The following is a 22,993-nucleotide window of genomic DNA, read 5'->3' on the forward strand; positions in this document are numbered from 1 at the left end:
GTCCCTGCAGTGCAATGTCCCCCAGCCCCGGCTTGCTGGCTGCTGCTATCGCTGTGTAGTTAGTGTGTGTCCTGTCCTCCTGGCTGTAATCATTATCCGGCTCGTGCCTTGTGGCTGTGGTGACAATTGCGCCTTACTGCTGAGGTGTGCCATGCGGTAAGCCTTGTGCTTGTCACTAAAGGTCGCTTTTTTTCTTCTTCTATGGAAGCTTTTGCGAGCAGGTTCCTCTGCCCTGGCTCACCAGCACGTCTCTCTCCTGGAATCCGGACACAGCGAGCAGCACAGGCTGCACAGAATAGCCCAGGAAAGGGAGGGGGAGGGGACTCAGAAAAAAAAGTAGAGAAAAAAATAAGTCCAGAAAATAAAGTCGAGGAATAAAAGTCCAGAAAATAAAGTCGAGAAAATAAAGTCGAGAAAATAAAGTCTGATTTGATAAATACCAGTTGTCAGGCTGAATATTCATAACTGTTGTTGTTCAATAACGTGCCTAAACTCTCAAGTACTGCTGCGCCGTGAGGGTCAGTGGGCAAAAGTTGCCTTATTTCACAATACACCTGAGTTGTACCGCAGAACGTTGTCACCTGTCATTGAAGTGTCCCTCTCCCGTCCACCGGAGAATAAAAGAGCGGACAAACCTGAGTCACCACTGAAGAATCAAGGTACGGGGAACCCGTTCCCTTTGAGTACCGGCCACCACACATCATGTAACAAAAATGACAGCACTTGGGGTGTTTTAATGTGCCAGGTCCCATCCAGGAAACAAGCTTCTTCCATACTTAGTAATGTGACTTTGAAGAACCCATTTTTCTTGAGTAAGGATTGCACTACAGGTACACCACTGATAATCTGGCACCCTTTGTTACAGCAGCATGCCAGATGATTAGTGATCTCCCCCATGCAGTATGCCCCCAAACCTGGTCCATCCTAGCAATCTTCCTTCCCCTCACAGCCATCTCCTTAACGCAGCGCCCCTGTCCACCAGCAATGCAGCACAATTTTCCATGGCACCTGATGTGTCCAGATTAAAAGAAGTTCCATTAAATCGGTTTTTACTCATCCCTTTTAGAACCACTGGGAGGCTGCTGCTACAGAGACCAGATGAAAAGGAGAAACTGGCAGAACAAAGATGGGGGGTCTTCTGAAGGCTTAGAAGACGGGGGGCACTTCTGAAGGCTTAGATGGGGGGGCACTTCTGAAGGCTTAGAAGACTACAATGGCATTGCTGTCCCAAGTTTTGATAGGTGGCCTGGTGAGTCTATTACACATTCTGTTATTTGGTTTCATTAGGTATTACACAAAAGTGGGCTATTTTAGGTTCCCTCATGCACAAGGTAAAACTACCAGGGAAACCGAAATAGGAAAATATGCTTTATATCAGACTGCCACAAGTACACAAGAGAAGTCAATACAAACAAGTTACTAAAATATTTATTAAATAAAATCATTACAATGTTCCATTCTATACAGTTCCACTATTAAAACAGCTTCAGCAAGCGACATACATTACACGATTTATTCAAATCTATTCAGCCACAAGATCAGAGCCCAGTCCATCCCTTACTGGGCTTTGTGCTGTCAGAGCAGATCTCCTGCCTGGTTATGGTGTTCCTGTGGCTGCAGTGGGAGAGTCGCGCAGCTTCTGCAGCTACCAGCCTGAAGCCATCCTTCCTGATATTCTGTCTCATAAGGAGATCCAGGGAACAAATACTTTGGTTCTGCGGGACCTGGGGAAGAGGAATAGAGCATGTAACCAATAAAAAAAAAAAAAAAAAAAAAAAGGGACATACAGGGAATTAGAAATTTACACAAGTGCTTTACATAGAGGTCATTACAGGCTTCTCAGTACCGAAAAATGTGCAAAGTACAAGTCCACATGGGAAAAAACAAATTAAGAACCCTCTATGGGTACCACCTCAACTGTACTTCAGAAGTAGACTTTGGGCCTCCAGTTGTGTATTATTTTTAGGGTTTTTATGCACTTTCCACACTCTAGCACTCTGTAGGGGTGAATTGACATATCCTTACTGCTAGTGGCATACTAGATGGGCCAAGTTGTTCTTATCTGCCGTAAAATTCTATGTCATGGTTGCCGACTCCGGGAGAGAGCAGCCAGCTCAGTATGGCAGGGCCAAAGCCTGGAGGAAAAAGGGGCAGAGCCATGGCTGTGATGATCCGATTAGGGTGTGGCTAGAGAGATTGCGTCATTTTAGCCACGCCCCCTGCCATGCAATGCCAGTATTTTATGCATTGCACTGTGGGGAGTGGGGTTTAAGTGACGCGATCACGTCATTTGACCCACGGAACCCCCCACGGACCCCCCCCCCCCCTCCGCTGGAGATGCAGGAGGGTTGCCGTCCTTTCCGGGGGGCGGGAACCGATTTCCGGGACCCTCCCGGCCATTCCGGGAGGGTAGGCAACCCTGTTCTATGTTGCTATGCAATTGCTGATTCCCCGCAGTTTGAGTGCGGGGGTCTACATGTTCCATCTACCCGAAAAAGCATGGGTTTACTGGGGGGAAATCATGTCAAACAAATCTTATTGACTTTTTGACTGGGTGACTAAAGTAATAGATCAAAGTGGGGCTGTAGATGTAGCTTATCTAGACTTTAAGTAAGGCTTTTGACACTGTCTCACATCGCAGACAGTTAAATAAACTTGAAAGCTTGGGATTGGATTCTAAGATCTTGGTTGCAGGACAGAAAATAGAGTTGTAATAAACAATACAGTCGAAGGAGGAAAATGTTGCAAGTGGGGTACCCCAGGGATCTGTACTTGGACCAGTGCTTTTAAATACCTTTATTGGTGATCTTGCAAATGGAATGGAGGGTAAAATGTGCCTTTTTGCAGATGACACAAAGGTATACAACAGGGTAGACACACCAGGAGGGGTAAAACAAATTATAGATGATCTAGGTAGATTAAAGGAATGGTCAAGAGCATGGCAACTACAGTTTAATGCAAAATCATGCACTTGGGGTCTCAAAAATCCAAAAGACTAAATGTAGTATAAATGGCACTGTAATGGAAACTACTGAAGAGAGCGATATAGGGGGTCACTATTTCAGGGGACTTAAGGCAGATAGGAAATGTAACAAAGCAATGAAGAAGGCAAGTCAGATTCTTGGTTGCATATGGAGAGGCATCAGCAGTAGAAAGTAATAATGCCACTGTATAGGTCATTGGTACAACCTCATCTAGAGCAGTGGTTCTCAACCTCGGTCCTCAGGACACCCCCCCCCCCACCAACAGTGCATATTTTCTAGGTCCCCCTGCAGGTGCACAGATTATTCACTCACACATGTTAAAATATCCACAGGCGGAGCCAATTATTCCACTTGTGATTCTGTGTGGAGACCTGGAAAACGTGAACTGTTGGGGGGGGGGGGGGGGGGTTTCCTGAGGACCGAGGTTGAGAACCACTGATCTAGAGTACTGTGTTCAGTTCTGGCGGCCATATCTCCATATATAAATACATTAGAGACTGTACAAAGAAGGGCAACTAAAATGGTGCATGGCCTACATCACAAAACGTACCAAGAAAGACGAAAAGATCTTAATATGTATACTTTAGAGCAGAGAAGGGAAAGGGGTGACATGATAGAAACTTTCAGATATATCAAGGGTTTTAACAAGGTACAGGTGGGAGACGTTCTTCACAGGAAGAGGAGCAACAGAACACGAGGACATGCACTGACACTAGAGGGAAGAAGATTCAGGGGAAATTTAAGGAAAAATTTCTTCACAGAAAGAGTAGTAGATAAGTGGAATAGCCTCCGATCAGAGGTGGTAGAGGCAAATACAGTAGAACAATTTAAACATGCTTGGGATAGGCATATTTATATCCTTACAAAGGATCAAATATGGTTTGAGGTAACAAAAAAAAAAAAAAAAAGGAAGAAGGGACAGACTAGATGGGCCAAGTGCGTCAAATTCTAGGTTTCCCATCAAAACGTCCAGTGTGTTCATACATTGCACCTTACCTGGCTTAGGACTCTGTCAATGTGCTTCTTGTAATTCTTTGTAGGTTTCTCTATCCCCTTTTTCAGACGTAGCCAGGTCTTTGGTTTGTTTTTCTTCAATACTGAAACAGGCTTCATTCTGATCTGTACTAAAAACAGAAGTTTGATTTAGTCATCATCCAATTAAGCTGGTGGGGAACAGGAGAGTTATCTGAACCAGGAGGGCTGGAAGTGGGTAGATTTTCCTAGTTAACTGCATGAAGGAAGCTGCACGCAGGTTACAACCGGTTTGAGATTCTACCATCGGGAAGACGTTTCAGGTCCGTCCCTGTGAGGACTACCAGATCTGCAAGAAGCTTCGCTCTGAATGTATGATTGCTATCACCTGTTTTAAACAGGTTACTGGGTCAGAAAGGTGTTTCACCACAGGTGATTTCATTCATTAATTAAGAGGGAAGCCCAGAAACAGAGCATTGTGTCCCTCCTGGAGAGGGTCATGTTGGAAGGTATGCATTAGCCATCCACCAACTGCGTCCAAGCAAGCGAAATCCTGAACTCTGCCTGTGAAAATAAAATAAACTCTTAGCTACCTGTCCACTAAGAATGTACCTTAAGGATTGAAATGCTTATAATGTATGCAGCACCCCCCCCCCCCTTCTCGTTCGCATACTGGTGCTGCTGTGTTGTCCACAAAAAAATCCTAGTATACACATGGCCAATAAAGTTGATTCTGATGAAGACAATTTAATGTGCAAAAAAAAAGGTCCATCTTTCTCATTGCTAGGGAAACACCATTTGGAGAGGTTAACACTATACCCATTAATGACAGACCTGCAAAGTCTGGCTTTTATACAACATTTCCTGTTCAATCCAGGCAAGCAGCACATATTGCAGTAACAGGTTGGGAAGAAGGTTCTTGCACCACTATTTACTAATAAGGTAAGCCGTAGGGATAGCCTAACCTACTGAATGTGCTCATACAGATCTGACCAATAGAGGAGCCAGCAAAGCCACTCTAGCTGAACTGTACTTCCTTGTCTAGCCATGTCCAACACCGTACTGAGATGGTGTTAGCTAGTGACAAAAATCCGTACTTGTCACCATTAGACACTGGCCATTATTGGCCTAAAGGTCTGTGAGAACAGAATAAGAAGTATGCATCGCCAGATAAAGTACAGTTATAGTTAGTATAAGCATTTTGCAATTGAGAAAAGGACAACCGCTGGCAAACTAACCAGACTATTAGTCTACAGAAAGTTTACTTGTGGGAAGACTATAGAAAACCCACCATAAACATAAGCACTGAAACAGACGCCACAAGAGGAAGCAATCAGGGCCAAACTGGTCTTCTGCTCTTTAGATATGGCACCAAACCAGACATTCCCAACCACAGTCCTCAAGATACTAGAAGTCAAAGTTTTATGGATATCTATGCTTGAGCACAGGTTAATTAAATCAAAATAACTGAGGTACTCATTAGGTCACCTGTTCTCAAGCATGTATCTCACAACATGAGCCTCTAAAGTAGAGACAGAATGCACTATTCATGGACTTCCCATTTAGTTATCACCGGTTGAGAAACACATTTCTTATCTATTAATATGTTAAACACAGGTGACAGCAATCATAAATTGGTAGAGAAGTCCATAAACAGTGTAGAGCTGCTCCTGGATTGGGAGGTATGCCAGTGTGTACAATGCCTTCATTAGACAAATTAGTGTCCTAGGATAGGGGCAGGGGTGGTGAGTAAGGGTCCCTTCAGCTATTGTAGATCTAAACATTCCAGCATACCCTGCCAGAGTGGCTACCCATCCATGGTAAAACTGGACGGCCACTTATTGCCCATCCATAGATTAAGGGCATATTAACAAAGCAATGGATTTTTGAGAACTAACGTTTGCCATATTCAAAACTAAAAATAAGAGGCAAAGTCAGACTTCCATTAGTTACTGCCCCTTAAGTAAGGCAGTCAAAGTATGCAAAGAATTTTTTTTAACATGTGTTGCATATACTTTGCAGACGCAAGATTTCCAATTACAGCGCAAGAGCAAACAGGAGTCAGCAATAAGTAGGATGGAATAATACTGTATATAGAGATTATTATTATTCACAGCTAAAGAAACTGCATTACCTCTCATGAGCAGTGTCAGAATGGGGCATACAGGGCCAACCAGGGAATGCCATTACAGGGGTGTGACCAGCCACCAGAGGCTTAGCTAACCATTAGAGAGCAGATAAAGAACAACAATGCGCTACAGAGAATATGCCATAACCCTGTACAGTATAACAGTAACAAATGTACACTGTATAGATTCAGCTGCACAGTTGGTCACCAGTTCCCTGGATTAGAAGGTTGGCCCCAGGCAGAGGGCTCACCAGGGGTTTCCCCTGTGCCCATATGGGCCAGTCCAGCACTGCTCAGGAGTAACCACAAGTCCCAGAAGCAGATAATATAAGCAACCAAATAACGTCTGCAAATTCATTAAGTGACTGGTAGCCCTCATTGCTCCACAACTCCACATTCTTACCTGAATTTACTATAAAACAGCTGCCACACAGATCTCACTCCACAGTACCTGGTGGATGCTCACTCAGGTGATTTATAAAGCCAGTGACCACTCCCTGCAGCCTTGTATCACCTGGTTTCACCTGGTTATAAAATATTCTCCAGCCCAATCATTTCATTACTGCTGAGGGCTCTATTTAAGCTTTTATGTGGTCTTTTTAAGTTATGTTTGGAATGCATTTGCTAGGATATTTTTCTAAATATTTATTTTTAAATAAATATTAATATGAATGAAATATTCTTGCAATAATGTAGGGATTTAATCGATGTTCCTATTTTTACCCCTCTGTAAGGAGAGAAAAAAAATTGGGTCTTAAGCCCAATACATATGGGGTGATATGCTTGCTAAATGATTATCACACAGCAAACATATCGCCAAGTGTCCCATTTTCATCAGCAACCACTTCAGGGCTGGTCGCGGGAGCACGCTCCCGGCGATCGTCGCTCCGTACACACTGGGATATGGTCGCTCAGACACCATATCAAGGGTGATATTGGCTAGAATTGCCCCATGTGTACGGGGCTTTAGTATTTTTTTTGTACACCTCTTGGAAGCAGAAGCAAATTAAAGGTCTGTATACCCTCAATTATGCCCAGTGTGTATGGAGAGCGAGTGGCTTTCCCCCTGCCAGATGGCTTTGCGTAGCATGTAAGCCGTCCACGAAGCTGCTCATCTGCTGGTAATACCAGCTCACTCAGGCCGTTTTCAGCTGAAAGTCGCTAGTGATGATGCGCACTCCCCGAAGTTGCTAGTGAGGTGGGCCTTAGGCTGGTTTCACCAGCACATCTAGCTATGATGGCTGGTATTTCAGCCATCATTGCTATCAGGACCGGATTAACAATAGGCCTGATGGAGCTACAGCTCCAGGCCCACTCTCCAAACGAGCCTGGCCCGCGTCGCTAGCCCACCGGGAACCGGAGATACTGCCAGGCAAAGCAGGGAAGTTTTCCCCAAAGAATACCATGGGACCCGACCCCCACCCGGTTCCAACAGCTGCCAGTTCCCCCTCCGGCATCTCAGAAGCTCAAGGTTCAGTCGATCTCAAATCGCTGGGCCTTCAATGTGATACCAAGCTGGTCCATATGTGTTCATTGGTTCCAGAGATATTGCGGGTAAACCGATTTTTTCATTTATGAAATGTAATTTCATGGCTGTTCATGTTGTTTGAGGACAGATCATTCAAAGCCCACTCAAAAGTTCTTCAATATGACACTGATCTCAACGGGTCAGTTGGTTCCGAAGATATAGCTGGTTTGTTAAAGGGGGGGAAGGGGGTGGAATTCTCTCCCCCTCACACCAGTCTGGGAATGTCCCTGCATGATCCCAGAACCACATTCCCAGGTAAATCTCTGCATTGTCTGGTGTGAAAGGGGTATTATTTCAAACAGCCAGGACCTGCAGTGCTCTGAATACAGCCGGGCAGCCCCTTCTCTCTGCCTGGCTATCAATGGCTGTCATTTCTGCCCGGCGGCGGCAGTTACCTTGAGCATGTAATCCCCCATGGCAATGAGCATGTAGGTAAGCACTAATGTAGCAGAATTTTTAGTAGGCATTATGGTGTTTGGCATAATAAGAAATATGGACATTATGGTGTAAATTTTTAATGCGCGCTTTCGGCGCAGAAAGTCCCTGTTTGAGAGGCATAGGGGCAGATGTATTAAGCCTTAACAAGTGATAAATGCAAGGGTGATCAAGAGAGATAAACGTCCAGCCAATCAGCTCCTTACGGTCTTTTTTCAAACACAGCCTGTAACATGGCAGTAAGGAGCTGATTGGCTAGACATTTATCTCTCTTTATCACCCTTGCATTTATCTCTTGTTAAGGCTTAATACATCTGCCCCAATGTGTGTATTTTGGCTCAATCCATGTGGCGCCTTAATCTGTGTGGCATAACGTGAATTTTGACTCAATCCGTTTGCCATAGTCTGAATTTTAGCTCATTCCTTGTGGCATAATGTGTAAGAGGCAAGTACAGTATAAGGGGGTTACTATCGTGTTGCATTATTTGTTTAAGGGGTATATGGTGTGGTAAACTTAGTTGACCACATAAAAAGGTGTTGATATGTTGTCTACCAAGTTTCAGCTTTGAGTATTTTTTTTTTATGACTGGAATGCGGCCCCAGCCCCACAAGTATTTTAGGACATTGGCATCCTGCGGGTGCACCTTTGGAGGGTATCAGCCAATATATCTCCCTGCATTTTTCCTATGCTAGCCCTCTGCCTTTTCCAGGCATATATAATTAGTTGAAAGTATTTACACGAATAGAGACACACCCATGAACAGACCACCCAACCAGAATACTGGTCACCCCCCCCCCCCCCCCCTCCCAGGAGCAAATGCAGGATTTTCAGAAGGGGGTTTCCAGAGAGGGGTAGAGCAAAGCACGGAGATGGACACTTAGGTGACCCAGTATATGCCGGGTCAGGTAAAGTATTATAGATAGACCAAATGTATATAATAATAAACACACACATTATAATTATATATATATATATATACACAAGCATTTAGAGAGCCAGCAACATCCTTGCAAAAAAGTATAAATCTTTAATATGAAAAAATGGCATAAGTGCAATCAGTGAAAAAAGGTCATTACATACGATTTAAAAGGAAGGAACGAGTACTTAGCATTGTCCAAAAATGCAGCACAGGCATGATGCTAAATGAAGCAAAGTCCCCTCCAGGCAGAGCATCTGAACGCCGACAGCTGTTTCGGTGCGCTTATCGCACCTTCGTCAAGGCCCTTGACGAAGGTGCGATAAGCGCACCGAAACAGCTGTCGGCGTTCAGATGCTCTGCCTGGAGGGGACTTTGCTTCATTTAGCATCATGCCTGTGCTGCATTTTTGGACAATGCTAAGTACTCGTTCCTTCCTTTTAAATCGTATGTAATGACCTTTTTTCACTGATTGCACTTATGCCATTTTTTCATATTAAAGATTTATACTTTTTTGCAAGGATGTTGCTGGCTCTCTAAATGCTTGTATGCATTATATACATATATTAGTCATGGCACTCCGTTTTTAAACATTGTTAGTGCGTGCAGTACAAGTCCCATGGTTTTTATATATATATATATATATATACACACATATATACACACACAGCAGTGTAGACCCCTGGGCATAGCAATGTATTGGCGCCGCTACCTATCCTCCAGCGAGAGGGGGTGGGGGGTGGTATGAGTGGAAGCTTTGATGTGCCGCGGGTGGAAGGGGGTATTATTTCAACCGCTCAGCATGTAGGGCCTGGATCAGTAATTTCCACTGATTACCCCTTTACTGCACAGATGGTGGGAGAAGGGGGCATTGGGCTGAATGACGGGGGTCCTGATACATTACTTCCAGGGTGGTAGAGGATGTTTAATACGTAGAGGAGGGGTGTATAGTAGAATGGGCTTATTCATAATTTTCTGGTGGGAGGACAGCTTGCTTGACTGCAGCTATCTCCAGTTCCCAGAAATGATTTTTTTGCTTTAAATGGAATTAAGAACTAGAGAATCCCACCTACCAAATGGTACTGGGGACTAGGAGGCAGAGCAATCCGCCAACGAGTATATAAAACTACATACCAGGTGTGTGGAGCTGGAGCAGTAACCAGCTGCTGGAAGGCGGATATCTCTGGTTCTGAGCACAGTAGAGATAAGCTACTAGTGTCCATCAAAGGGGGAGACTCCCAGCTTTTTAAGTCAGACAGAACCTGAAATATCTGACTGGGAAGAGCAATTAACAGGCTTGGATGGGGACCATTGCTTTGAAGTCAGATATCTTCGCTTCCCAAGGGCCAATTTTTAAAATTATTGTACCCATGGAAAGAGGGGACCCTCAGCTTTCAGACTCAGGTACTCAGAACCCCCCCTGCATGCGCCACTGAGCCCCCACATTAGGTGCTGGCCACAACCCCTATTATTGCACATAATAGGCCCTTTTCAGCTCCAAGACCATGGGTCTTCAACCTGTGGCCCTCCAGATGTTGTGAAACTACATGTTCCAACATGCATTGCCACATTTTTTTTATATAAGAGCATGCCAAAACATGTAGTTCCACAGGTTGAAGACAGTGTAAAGTCGGTGGTCTGAAAGATGAGCCACTTTCAGCACAGCTTATGATCACCCTACTCACGCCTGGCCCGCTCCCACACCACCTGGCCAGGCCAACCTGCGCCCCCCCGCCCGGCAGAGAGTCCCGCTTCCTCAGCTCAGCATACACATGCCATTGCTCACCAATGACTGTTTCACCATGCAGCGTAACTGTCTCCAAACCTAGTCTCCCCCCCCCCCCCCTCTGCAGCAATCCCCTCTCAACCATCTCCTTAACGCAGCCCCCCTGTCCACCAGCAATGCAATTTCAGCTTGGCCCAGTGCAGCAAAATTCCCTAATTCCTACTGCCCTTCTGAACCCTCCCACAGCCTAATTTGATGTGGCACCTGATGTGTCCAGATTAAAGAGGTTCCAGTAAATTGGTGGTGTATAAGTAAGTGAGTGTTTCCCAACCCTGGTCCTCAAGTACCCCCAACAGTGCACATTTTCCAGGTCACCCGGGAGGTGCACTCATTATTCAGGCACATTTGAAAACATTCTGTTATTTGGCTTCATTGGGTGTTACACAAAGTGGGCTATTTTAGGTTCCCTCTCATGCACAAGCAAAAAGTACCAGGGAAAGATGTGGTCAATATGCCGGTGGTCGGAATCCTGACCGCCACAATGCCGGCACTTTGGTCCTCTATGGGTGTCCATGACACCCATAGAGGGAGAACAAAATAGTGTGCCGAGCATAGCGAGGCATTGGGCCCGCTGCGTGGGGAGCGCAGAGGGCCCGCAAGGGGGGGCAACAACGGCCCCCCTTGTCAGCATTGCGGCGGTCAGCATTCCAGCGTCGGTATTTTGACCACAGGGATATCATACGGAACCCAGGGAAACAAAGAGGTCATTATGCTTTATATCAGCCTGCCACAAGAGAAGTCAATACAAAAAAGTTACTAAAATATTTATTAAATAAAATCATTACAATGTTCCATTCTTTACAGTTCCACTATTAAAACAGCTTAAGCAAGCAACATACATTACAATTTGTTCAAATCTAGTCAGCCACAAGATCAGAGCCCAGTCCATCCCTTACTGGGCTCTGTGCTGTCAGAGCAGATCTCCTGCCTGGTTATGGTGTTCCTGTGGCTGCAGTGGGAGAGTCGTGCAGCTTCTGCCGCTATCAGCCTGAAGCCATCCTTGCTGATATTCTGTTGCTTAAGGAGATCCAGGGCCCAGAGACTTTGGTTCTGCTGGACCTGGGGAAGAGGAATAAAGCATGTAACCAATTAACAAAAGGTAGATACAGGGAATGAAAAAGGACACAAGTTCTCTACATAGAGGTCATTACAGACTTTTCAGTACTTATAAATGTGCTAAAGTATATCCCACATGGGAAAAACAAACAATTCAACTGTATATCGGAAGTAGACTCTGGGCCTCCAGTTTTTATTATTTTTAGGGTTTTTATGCACTGTCCACACTCTGTCGAAGAGGTGTGAATGGACATACTGCAAGTTCTACCTATCAAGTCGCCCAGTGTGTTCATACTAGGGATGTGCACCGGCCACTTTTCGGGTTTTGGGTTCTGATCACCTTAACCCCTTCATGACAGAGCCAGTTTGTGCCTTCATGACAGAGCCCTTTTTTTCAAATCTGACATGTCTCACTTAAGTGGGGATAACTTTTTTTTGCTTTTACTTATCCCAGTGATTTTGAGATTGTTTTCTCGTGACACATTGTACTTCAAGTTAGTGGTAAATTTTGGTCGATACAGTCTGTGTTTTTTTGTGAAAAATACCAAAATATCGTGAAAAAATGGAAAATTTAGCAATATGCAAAATGTCACATTTTCTGCTTGTGAGACAAATAATCATACCACTCAAAATAGTTAATAACTAACAAAGACCATATGTCTACTTTATGTTGCAATCATTATTTCAACTTCCTTTTAATTTTTTTGGACACTAGGAGGCTTCAGATATGACTAGCAAATTCTCAAATTTTCAAGAAAATTTCAAACACTGATTTTTTTAGGGACCAGTTCAGTTCTGATGTGACTTTGAGGGACTTGTATGTGAGACACCCCCATAAATGATGCCATTTCAAAAACTGCACCCCTCACAGTATTCAAAACAGCATTTTGGAAGTTTGTTAACCCTTTAGGTGTTTCACAGGAATTAAAACAAAGTGTAGGTGAAATTTCAAAATTTCTTTTTTTTTGCAGAGTTTCAATGTTAATACATTTTTCTAACGAATACAGTATATTTTACTAGAGAAATGTGACTAAAAATTGATTCCCCCAATTCTTTTGTTTTCAAAAATATCCTATATGTGGCCCTAGTGTGCACGTTGACCAAACCACAGGCTTCATAATAGAAGGAGCACCTACTTGATTTTGGAGCCTCCTTTTTATGAGATTTTTTTTTAGGCACCATGTAGGTTTCTAGGCACCATAAGTGCTAAAAGTTAGGAACCTCCCCCACAAGTCACCCCATTTTGCAATCTACACCCCTCAGGGAATTCATCTAGGGGTATAGTGTACATTTCAAACCCCCAGGGGTTTCACCAATTTTGGTACAACTGGGCTGTGAAAATGAAAAATTACATTTTTTTACACAAACATGCAGTTCTGGCTCAAAATTTTTCATTTTCACAAGGAATGAAGGAGACAAAGCACCCCAAAATCTGTGCCCCCATTTCTCCAGAGTACGGCAATGCCTCATGTGTGACCAAAAAATACCAGTTGGGTGCATGGCAGGACTCAGAAGGGAAGGAGTGATTTTTGAGCACAGATTTTGGTGGAATGAATGGTATGGTGGGTGCTATGTTGCATTACCAATACAGTGGAACCCCCCCACAAGTGACACTTATTTTGCAAACTACACCCCTCAGGGAATTCATCTAGGGGTATAGTGTACATTTCAAACCCCCAGGGGTTTCACCAATTTTGATACAACTGGGCAGTGAAAATGAAAAATTACATTTTTTTACACAGAAATGCAGTTCTGGCTCAAAATTTTTCATTTTCACAAGGAATGAAGGAGACAAAGCACCCCAAAATCTGTGCCCCCATTTCTCCAGAGTACGGCAATGCCTCACATGTGACCAAAAAATACCAGTTGGGTGCATGGCAGGACTCAGAAGGGAAGGAGTGATTTTTGGATTTTGCAGCTCAGATTCTGGTGGAATGAATGGTGGGTGCTATGTGGCATTAGCAAGACCCCCGAAGCACGGTGAAATGATGAACCTAATAATCCATAGATGTGTGGTATATTTTGAAACACTCCTTTATACATAGGCCGGGTTTGTCGGGGCAAGTTTCACAGTGGAAAATAGTTTCCTTTCTTATTCCCTTTTTATAGCAAACTTTGCACCTTTTTTGTGTCCTGCCCTTTCTTGCAGTGGAGGGGATTTCGTTGGGAAAATGCTGCCCTGGTACAATACGGGGGCCAGTACTAGAAGTACTGGGGCCCTCTGCCTGCTGGTTCCCAAATATTAGGCCCTTTATGACTTCCTCTTGAAAGTGCATAAATGTCCCCCTCTGGCCGGTAGAACGGAATAGCACGTAAGCGTTATACAGTGCCATCTGGATGATATACACGGCCAGCTTCTTGTACCAGATATTTGTTTTCCGCAGGGCACTGTACGGCTTCAGTACCTGATCTGAAAGATCCACTCCGCCCATGTACTTATTGTAATCTAGGATACAATTTGGTTTTGAGGTGTGGGTACTGGTACCTCGTACAGGGATGGAGGTGGTACTGTCTCCATGAATTGTTGTCAGTATAAGGACATCCCTCTTGTCCTTATATTTGACCAACAACATATTTTCGGTGCATATTCCCCTGCTTTCACCCCTTCTCATTACTTGGGCAATGTGCGTTTTTGGGAGGCCTCTTTGGTTCTTACGCACAGTACCGCAAGCTGCTGTACCTCTTGAACCAAGGGCCTTAAACAGGGGGATGCTGGTGTAAAAGTTATCCACATAGAGGTGATAACCCTTATCCAGGAAGGGGTGCATTAAATCCCAGACAATTTTTCCACTAACACCTACGAGGGAGGGGGGGCATTCTGGCGGTTCAATTCTTGAATCCTTCCCTTCATATACCCTAAACTTGTGGGTGTACCCTGTGGTGCTTTCACACAGCTTATACATTTTTATGCCATACCTTGCCCTCTTACTGGGAAGGTACTGGCGGAATTTAACCCTTCCTTTAAAATGTATAAGGGACTCGTCGATGCTAATACATTTATCAGGGATGTATAGCTCTGCAAATTTGGCACTGAAATGATCAATGACCGGCCTGACTTTGAATAGCCTGTCAAAGGTGGGATCATCTCTGGGTGGGCACTGTGCATTATCGGTGTAATGTATAAATTTATGGATTGCCTCAAAACGAGTCCGAGTCATGGCCATACGGTAAAATGGGGTGCTGTACAGAACATCTGTACTCCAATATTGCCTAATTTGTGGCTTTTTTACTATGCCCATATGAAACACCAGACCCCAAAACGTCATCATCTCTACTGCATCTACAGGGGTCCACCTAGCAAATGATGACGTGGGGTTTTGAGCAATAAACTGCTGGGCATATAAATTAGTTTGGTCCACCATTAAACTTATAAAATCATCAGAGAAAAATAATTTGAAAAAGTCAATTTCTCTGAGACCTGTGGAATCAAATTGGATTCCTGGCATGGCCAAAAACTCAGGAACCTGGGGCTCAAAATTGTCTGGTGGTGGGGTCCATACGAGATCAATTATTGGGGGGGGGGGGGTCTCAGCTGCTCTACGGGGGCGTCTTTGAGGGGGTCCCTCATCACCAGAGGAGGAAGAGGAGCTTAAGACGAATCCTTCAAATTCCCCGCTTGCCTCACTGGCTGTGTCAGAATCAGAAGCAAGCATGGCATATGCCTCCTCCACTGAATACATTCTTCTGGATGACATTTGGGATGACATTTGGGATGACATTTTTATTTTTGTGTTACTGGTAGTGAAATGTTTCAACACGTGTATAGTGTAGGGGGGGGGGTACAAACTTTATTTCAACCCGGGGGGTATGTAGTGTGTTGTGTGTATGTAGTGCAGAACAAAAAAAATACTTTATACAAAAAAAAAAAAATTGAAGGGGTTAAAAAAAAAAAAAAAATTGAAGGGGTTAAAAAAACAAAAAAAAAGGTCCTGCGCCAAAAATTGAGCACAGATGTTGGTCAGTAACGTCTGTCACTGAACAGCGCTCAAAGGCAACAGGAATTTGATCCAAAAAAAAAAAAAAAATAGATCAACCCTGTGCCGAAAAAGCTGATCAGTGATGTACGTCACTGATCAGCGCACAGTGGCCACAGGACACCCACAAAATCACAGTGTGTGTAAAAAAAATTAAAAAAAGACCACACAGCACCCACAAAAAAAAAAAAAAAAGGTGATCAGTGATGCGACACTGATTACCAGTGAGGGGCAGCAGGTGCACAACCTTTGGTGCAACTGGCAGCAACTGATCAGGTGAGGTAAGGTATTTGCAAGGATCAGGTAAGTATTAGCAAGGATCAGGTCAGTATCACGGCAGATAGGCACGGTGACCGCTCTGCACGCTACTCCAGACCGGAATGGCGTCTGCAGCGCAGTCACCGTTAGTTTAAATGTCGCGCCTTGGCTGTGATTGGTCCGTGGGTCCCACAGACCAATCACAGCCTTGGGGGCAGGTGGGGTGAGGTGTCATCGTCACCGATGACCCCCTCATGCCCCCTGACGCCCGGCGGTGATTGACACCTGTGTTACCAAGCGTCTGATTCGCTGGTAACACAGGAAACCGCTATGAATGGCTGTTCACACTGAACAGCCAATCACAGCGATCGCCGACGGGGGGGCGACATCGCAGCCCCCCCTGGGCATGCAGGGACATGTCTGCTGTCAGGGACAGCAGACATCGTCCCTCTGTCACTGCGTCTCGAGACGCAGTCACAGTTTAAAGTCATGACGTATATATACGTCATGTGTCGGGAAGTACTTCCCGGCCATGACGTATATATACGTCAAATGTCGTGAAGGGGTTAAGGTTTTGGGTTCTAATGGGTTTTGGCAAACCACCTCCTAAGTGTTTTGTGTTTGGATTGTTTGGGTTCTGATTTTTTTGTTAAAAAAAAATCGCAGAATTTGGGTTTTTTTTTTTTTGCTCCTACGCTATATTAGCCTCATTTCCACTCTATTCTGAACACCTCACAAAATTGTTTTTAGGGCAAAAGGTTGCTCCGAGGTAGCTGGATAACTATGCTAAGCCACACAAGTGTGCGGCACAAACATGTGGATCATGTAAGAGTGGCACTGCAGCGGTAGATATGGCAGTACTAGGCACCAGACAGGTAGATACAGCAGTACTAGGCACCAGACAGGTAGATACAGCAGCAGGGCCGGATTATAATGGGGGCACAAGGGATCAGTGCCCCTGGGCCCCCTATGGGTGGCATGTATTTAAAAAAAAAAAAGTTTTATTTTTAGCTAATGGTTTTGTGCATGGCAGTGGGGGTAGTGCTACAGCTTCACCTATCTGCCAATGTGACAATGATTAATGGTGCTGAGCATCGGGAACCAAGGCACACTGACTGCACAAGTGTGCAGTGCATTACTGGGAAGTCCCATGACACTTTGCACCAGAGGGCAGAGACTGAGATGTTTGTGCTGAGCTTGATTGGTGGAGCTCATTACATGCTTCTCGGGCCTATGGATAACAGCAGCCTAGTCATGGGAGGGTTTTTAATCAAAGGCAGCACTGGGACTGTGAGGTCTCCTACAGAGTAAGGTGCAGAGGGACAAACACAGGCTTTTCATGTGGTATGTATGTATACACACACCCACCAATAGAGTCTTACATAATCAGATAGGTTAAAACATCTGACACTATTGAGTTCACACCATGGAAAGTGTTTATTTTTAGGTGCCTGAATACATTACCAGATAATAGGTAATGAACTAATATAATGATTATAATCCAGAGTGTACCCTCCATAGCGCACTTGTAGCCACAATATAGTTTGAGTTAGTATCACAAACACGATAATCCAGTGAGTTAAACACTGGTCTTATTTATATATTTTTTGCACACAGGAACCCTGGAGCTGAAGTGGAGCGCAAGCTTCCAGCATTGCATAGCAACGGCCAGAACGGAAGTGAGGCGAAGCAGCAGCAGGAAGCCGCGCACACAGACGCCGGGATTCTCCTGCACACACCCGACAGAAGGCTACATAAGGTAAGATAACACATACAGAAAATTCTTTGCACAGCACTTTATCTTTCTATATTTTGCACACCCTGAAAAAGAGGCTTAAAGCCTCGAAACGTCGGCATATGGCTTATGGCATGTTTTTGAAATAAAGACCATCTGACTTAACCTTCATCGTTGGAGTGCCGCCCACCTTATTGGAGTCGTCCACCCGGCTCATTAAGGTCCCGGAGCAGTATTAATAATTACAGGGAAGGCACCACAGACTTTGCATCATTCAGCAGCAGTGCCGAACTACCCAGTGTATGTGTGTGTGTGATATATATATATATCCTGAAGTTACCCATTGACCAAGTTTATACTGCCTTTACTCTGTGTTTTGAGAGTGTAATATTCCCCCATGCAGTTTGCGGCCAGTAATGACAAGTGCAAGGGGGCCCCCCTGTCTAAAGTGCCCTGGGCCCCCCCGAAGGCTTAATCTGGCACTGTACAGCAGTACTAGGCACAAGACAGGTAACTACGGCAGTAAGCGCCAGACCAGACAGTAGATACAGCAGTATTAGGCACCAGACAGGTAGATATGTCAGCAATACTAGTATTGTGCACCAGCAGAATTTATAATATTATTAGGTACTGCTTGGCAGTGGCACATGTCAGTGCACCAGAAGCATGGAATTATTTTTTACAGTCCCACACAGCACAAGTATTATTTTTTTATTAAATAAGATATAGCAGCCTAGTATGTACTAAGTAGGTACACTAGGTAGGCAGTGGCAACAGTGGACTGAGTAACTCATAACATGTTCTCATTGCCACCCCTGCAAAATCCCAGGTTTTTCTTGCTGGATTTTGGAGGGGGGGGGGGGGGGGGGGGCACAGAGCTTGTCAGCTCAACAGACCCCCTTCACACTGCACCTCAGACCCGGGAATTTCCCCAGGTCTGCCCCATTCACACTGCTTTCCATGGTCTGCCTTCCAACAAGTGTGTGGAATGTAATAGCAGCTTTGATTGGGTGTTGGGAAATTTGTACAAATTGCTGTGATAGGCTGTTTAAAAGCAGCTTTTATTGGCTGGCTAAAGATGATAGCACATATCACATGATTACATCCCTCATCACATGATTACATCCCTCAATGAGCTCGTTTTTGTGTGAAAAACCTGGGTCTGTGCTGTTCACAGTGCCATACACCCGTGTATTACCAATGAAAAACTCTGCAAAAAACCCGGGTGTAATTGCAGGGGCATAACACCCGAGACAGGACACAGGAATTTTCAACTTGCTCCGGGAAATACCCGGGTTTTTGCGGCAGTGAGAACGGGGTATAAATAATACTGGAAGATTCCGTGCAGGCAGCACCAGTGGACTATATATAATTAATTATTCATATAATATATATTACAGCACAGCACAGCACCAGAGGTAGGCCCCAGCACAGAGGAGACCGTAGTACTACAGGTACACAGTTAGACTGTCCTCCTTGCTAGGGAGAGCCCACCCTAAGCAGAGAGGAGAACAGAGTACACAGCAGCACTGAGGGAGACAGCCCCAGTGAATAAAATAATTACAGCACAGCACACCAGAGGTAGACCGCACAGAGGAGACAGTAGTACTACAAGTACACAGTTAGACTACACAGCAGCACTGAGACAGCCCCAGCGAATAAAAAAATTGCGTTCAAGCTCAAGTTTAAGCCCCAGCAGCAGCCCCAACACACCCTCTCCCAACCCACTACTAGACTGGAGTGAAGATGGCGGGCGCAGCAGCCTCTATTTAAAGCCTCGCGAAATCCAGCGCTAGGAGCTGACGGTCTGACCACGCGCTGCTCGGAACCGGGCTCGGAATGATGACGTCCGTGGGGGCTCGGATCTCAGGAATCCGAGTCTGCACATCTCTAGTTCATACCTTACCTGGCTTAGGACTCTGCCAAGGTGCTTCCTGTAATCCTTTGTAGGTTTCTCTATCCCCTTTTTCAGACGTAGCCAGGTCTTCGGTTTGTTTTTCTTCAATACTGAAACAGGCTTCATTCTGATCTGTACTAAAACAGAAGTTTGATTTAGTCATCATCCAATTAAGCTGGTGGGGAACAGAACTTATCTGAACCAGGAGGGCTGGAAGTGGGGAGATTTTCCATGTTAACTGCATGAAGACAATTTAATGTGCAAAAAAATATAATATTTCTCTATGCTGGGCAACACCATTTAAAGGGGAATACACTATACCAGCGGTGGGGAACCTCCGGCCTGCGGGCCGTATACGGCCCCCGGAGCTGGTTTTTGTGACCCGCCGTACAGAGTCTCATACAGGGGAAATCTCATGAGAGCTACCGACCTCTCGCGAGATTTCCCCTCTATGAGACTCCCTGCACAGCCGCTAGACCACAGAGACCGGCGACTTGTAACCTGCGGCAGCCGCAGGATGATTTGTACGTTATTTTTTTTATTTTATTTTTTAAATGGCCCCCGAGGCATTAGGCCTCAATTTAAATGGCCCCCCACCCCTGCACTATACCCATCAGTGACAAACCTGCAAAGTCAGGCTTTCATGCAACATGTCTGTGATGGTGAGGAGAGAACCTTCATAGATGCAGACCACAGCAAAAGAAGGTTGTTGCAACACTATTTATTAATCTGGATATGCCCCTTTAGTGGCACTCCTGAGAATTTTCCGGGTTTTTCTCCAGTGCGTAGACTGGCAAACCCGGAAAATTCTCAGGAGTGCCACTGCCTGCGCTCCCTCTCGACAGGCAGCGCCACACTCAGTTTCAGCGGTTGCCCAGCCTCCCTCCCCAGCTGTGTGCGGCGTGACCTTGTAACATCATGCCGCACACAGCCAGGTTGCCGGGGGCAGGGCCAGGCAGCAGGTGATGGACAGTTCAGCAGCGCTGCCCGGACCCGGGGGTTGCAGTTGTGGGGGTTTTTTTTTTTTTTAGGCAGCGCTCACACCCACCACTGGTTAAGCCATAGTGATAGTCCAACCCACTCAGCCTCGCTAGCAGGCTGTGCGAATACAGATTTGACCAATAGAGGAGCCAGCAAAGCCACTCTACCTGGACTGGACTTCCTTGTCTAGCCATGTCCAACAGCATACTGAGATGGTGTTAGCTAGTGACAAAATATGCACTTGTCATTTTTGCCCTACAGGTCTAGAAGAACAGAATAAAGAATGCATCACCAGATAAAGGACCAGTTAAGCTGTAAGCGTTTTGCGATTTACAAAAGGACTATTAGTCTACAGAAGGTTTACCTTGTGGTAAGTATATAGAAAAACCACTATAAACAAAGCACTGAAAGACTCCACAAGAGGTAGGGGCCTGGTACAGCCATTAACCAATACCTCCCAACATGAGCCTCTAAAGTAGAGACAGAATGCACTGTTCCTGGACTTGCCTCTTAGTTATCATAATCACCTGTTGAGAAACACCTTTCATATAAATTAATATGTTAAACAGGTGACAGCAATCACAAATTGGGAGAGAAGTCCATAAACAGCGTAGAGCCACTCCTGGAATGGGTCATGTTGGGAGGTATGACCGTGTGCTTTGAAGACAGTACAATGCCTTCACTAGGCCAACTAGTGTCCTAGGATAGGGGCAGGGGTGGTGAGTAAGCAGCCCTTCATCTGTTTAATTCTAAGCATTCCAGCATACCTTGTCAGAGTGGCTAACGGTCCATGGTAAAACTGGGTTTAGTTGTACAGCTGGACGGCCACTTACCCACCCATAGCTAACCATTAGAGTGGTTAGTTAGTAATTACTGCTAGTGCATGAATGGGAACAGCAGATTAATAACAGCAATGCACTATAGAGAATATGCCATAACCCTGTACAGTATAAAAGGTAACAAATGTACACTGTCTAAATTCAGCTGCACAGTTTGTCATCAGTTCCCTGGAGTAGAAGGTGGAACCCTGGGCAGAGGGCCCACAAAGAGGGCCCTGTGCCCATATGGCCAGTCCAGCACTGCTCATGAGTAACCAAGTCCCAGCAGCAGATAATATAAGCAACCATATAAAGTCTGCTAATTCATTAAGTGACTGGTAGCCCTCATTGCTCCACAACCCCACAGTCTTACCTACATTTACTACAAAACAGCTGCAGCACAGATCTCACTCCACAGTACCTAGTGGCTGCTCACTCAGGTGATTTATAAAGCCAGTGACCACTCCCTGCAGCCTTGTATCACCTGGTTTCACCTGGTTATAAAATATTCTCCAGCCCAATCATTTAATTACTGCTGATGCCTCTATTTAAACTTTTATGTGGTGTTTTTAACAGTTCTATTTAGAATCCATATGCTAGGATAGTTTTGTCAATATTTATTTTTAAATTTCAATATGAATTTAATATTCTTGCAATAATGTAGTGATTTAATGTTCTCATTTTTACCCCTCTCAGGTGCAGGAGAGAAATAAAATTGGGTCTTAAACCGTGTACACTCGGCTGCGATAGGGGCTGATATCGCTGGGAATATGGTCGCTGGCGACCAAATTGCCAGTGATGGGAGAGTGCGGACTCCCGTTTTCAGCCCCGTTCTAATCGCTGGTCGCAGGAGCAGCTGATTACCTCTGAGCACTTCAGGGCTGGTTGCGGGAGTGTGCTGCTGTACACACAGGGATATGGTCGCTCAGCGACCATATCAAAGGTGATATTGGCTAGAATCGCCCCGTGTGTACAGGGTTTTAGTATTTTTTTTGTACACCTCTTGGAAGCAGAGGCAAATTAAGATTACACAAAATGCTCTGTGCTTTTATTATATCAAAGATGAGTGAAGAACCTATTGGGGGAAAAAAAAAAAACATTTGTGTTAATCTATTCTGTTTTATATACTACGCATATCAGCCTATTTATTTAATTTAGTTTTTCATGTGATTTCGCAATGTGTTGATTTACTGTAGGAAAAACCAAATTCCATTCAAAATCAAATATTGCCACATCACTTTTATATAGATGAATATAGGATCCTCTGATTAACAAACGTTCGTTTTTAATATCTAAAACAAAATTGCCATACTTGCCTACCTGACCCTCTCCATGAGGGAGAAAATGTTCTGCTCCAGGGCTTCCCTGGTAATGTATGATTGCCAGCACCTGTGGGGAGCTAGTTACTTGATAAGAAAGGTGTCACCACAGGTGATGGCAATCTTACATTACAAGGGAAGTCCAGGAACAGAGCATATTCTCCCTCATGGAGAGGGTCAGGTAGGCAACCATGATTGAGCTACA

General features: G+C 44.8%; 2 protein-coding genes across 4 annotated transcripts; both read right to left on the minus strand.

Moving 5' to 3' along the window:
- Window positions 1–1,410: 1,410 nt before the first annotated feature.
- Window positions 1,411–6,621, minus strand: LOC146019538 (histone H2B-like). Of its 3 annotated transcripts, none has more exons than XM_083152047.1 (3): window positions 6,488–6,621; window positions 3,981–4,108; window positions 1,411–1,724 (listed from the first exon to the last, which is right to left on the minus strand). In XM_083152047.1, exons 2-3 carry the CDS (start codon window positions 4,095–4,097, stop codon window positions 1,539–1,541), a joined length of 303 nt encoding a protein of 100 aa, XP_083008173.1. In that variant the 5' UTR covers window positions 4,098–4,108; window positions 6,488–6,621; the 3' UTR covers window positions 1,411–1,538. The 3 variants fall into 3 exon arrangements, with proteins under 3 accessions (XP_083008173.1, XP_083008174.1, XP_083008172.1); XM_083152048.1 differs by having other exon boundaries at window positions 3,981–4,103; window positions 6,488–6,613; XM_083152046.1 differs by lacking the exon at window positions 6,488–6,621 and adding an exon at window positions 6,091–6,112.
- Window positions 6,622–11,497: 4,876 nt separating this feature from the next.
- Window positions 11,498–19,807, minus strand: LOC146019539 (uncharacterized). The gene is made up of 2 exons (XM_083152049.1): window positions 19,680–19,807; window positions 11,498–11,809 (listed from the first exon to the last, which is right to left on the minus strand). The coding sequence occupies exons 1-2, from the start codon at window positions 19,794–19,796 to the stop codon at window positions 11,624–11,626; spliced, it is 303 nt and encodes a 100-aa protein (XP_083008175.1). The 5' UTR covers window positions 19,797–19,807; the 3' UTR covers window positions 11,498–11,623.
- Window positions 19,808–22,993: the final 3,186 nt, after the last annotated feature.

The sequence above is a fragment of the Crinia signifera genome, chromosome 7 (genome assembly GCF_055691185.1).
Source record: "Crinia signifera chromosome 7, ASM5569118v1, whole genome shotgun sequence".
Classification (NCBI taxonomy): Eukaryota; Metazoa; Chordata; class Amphibia; order Anura; family Myobatrachidae; genus Crinia; species Crinia signifera.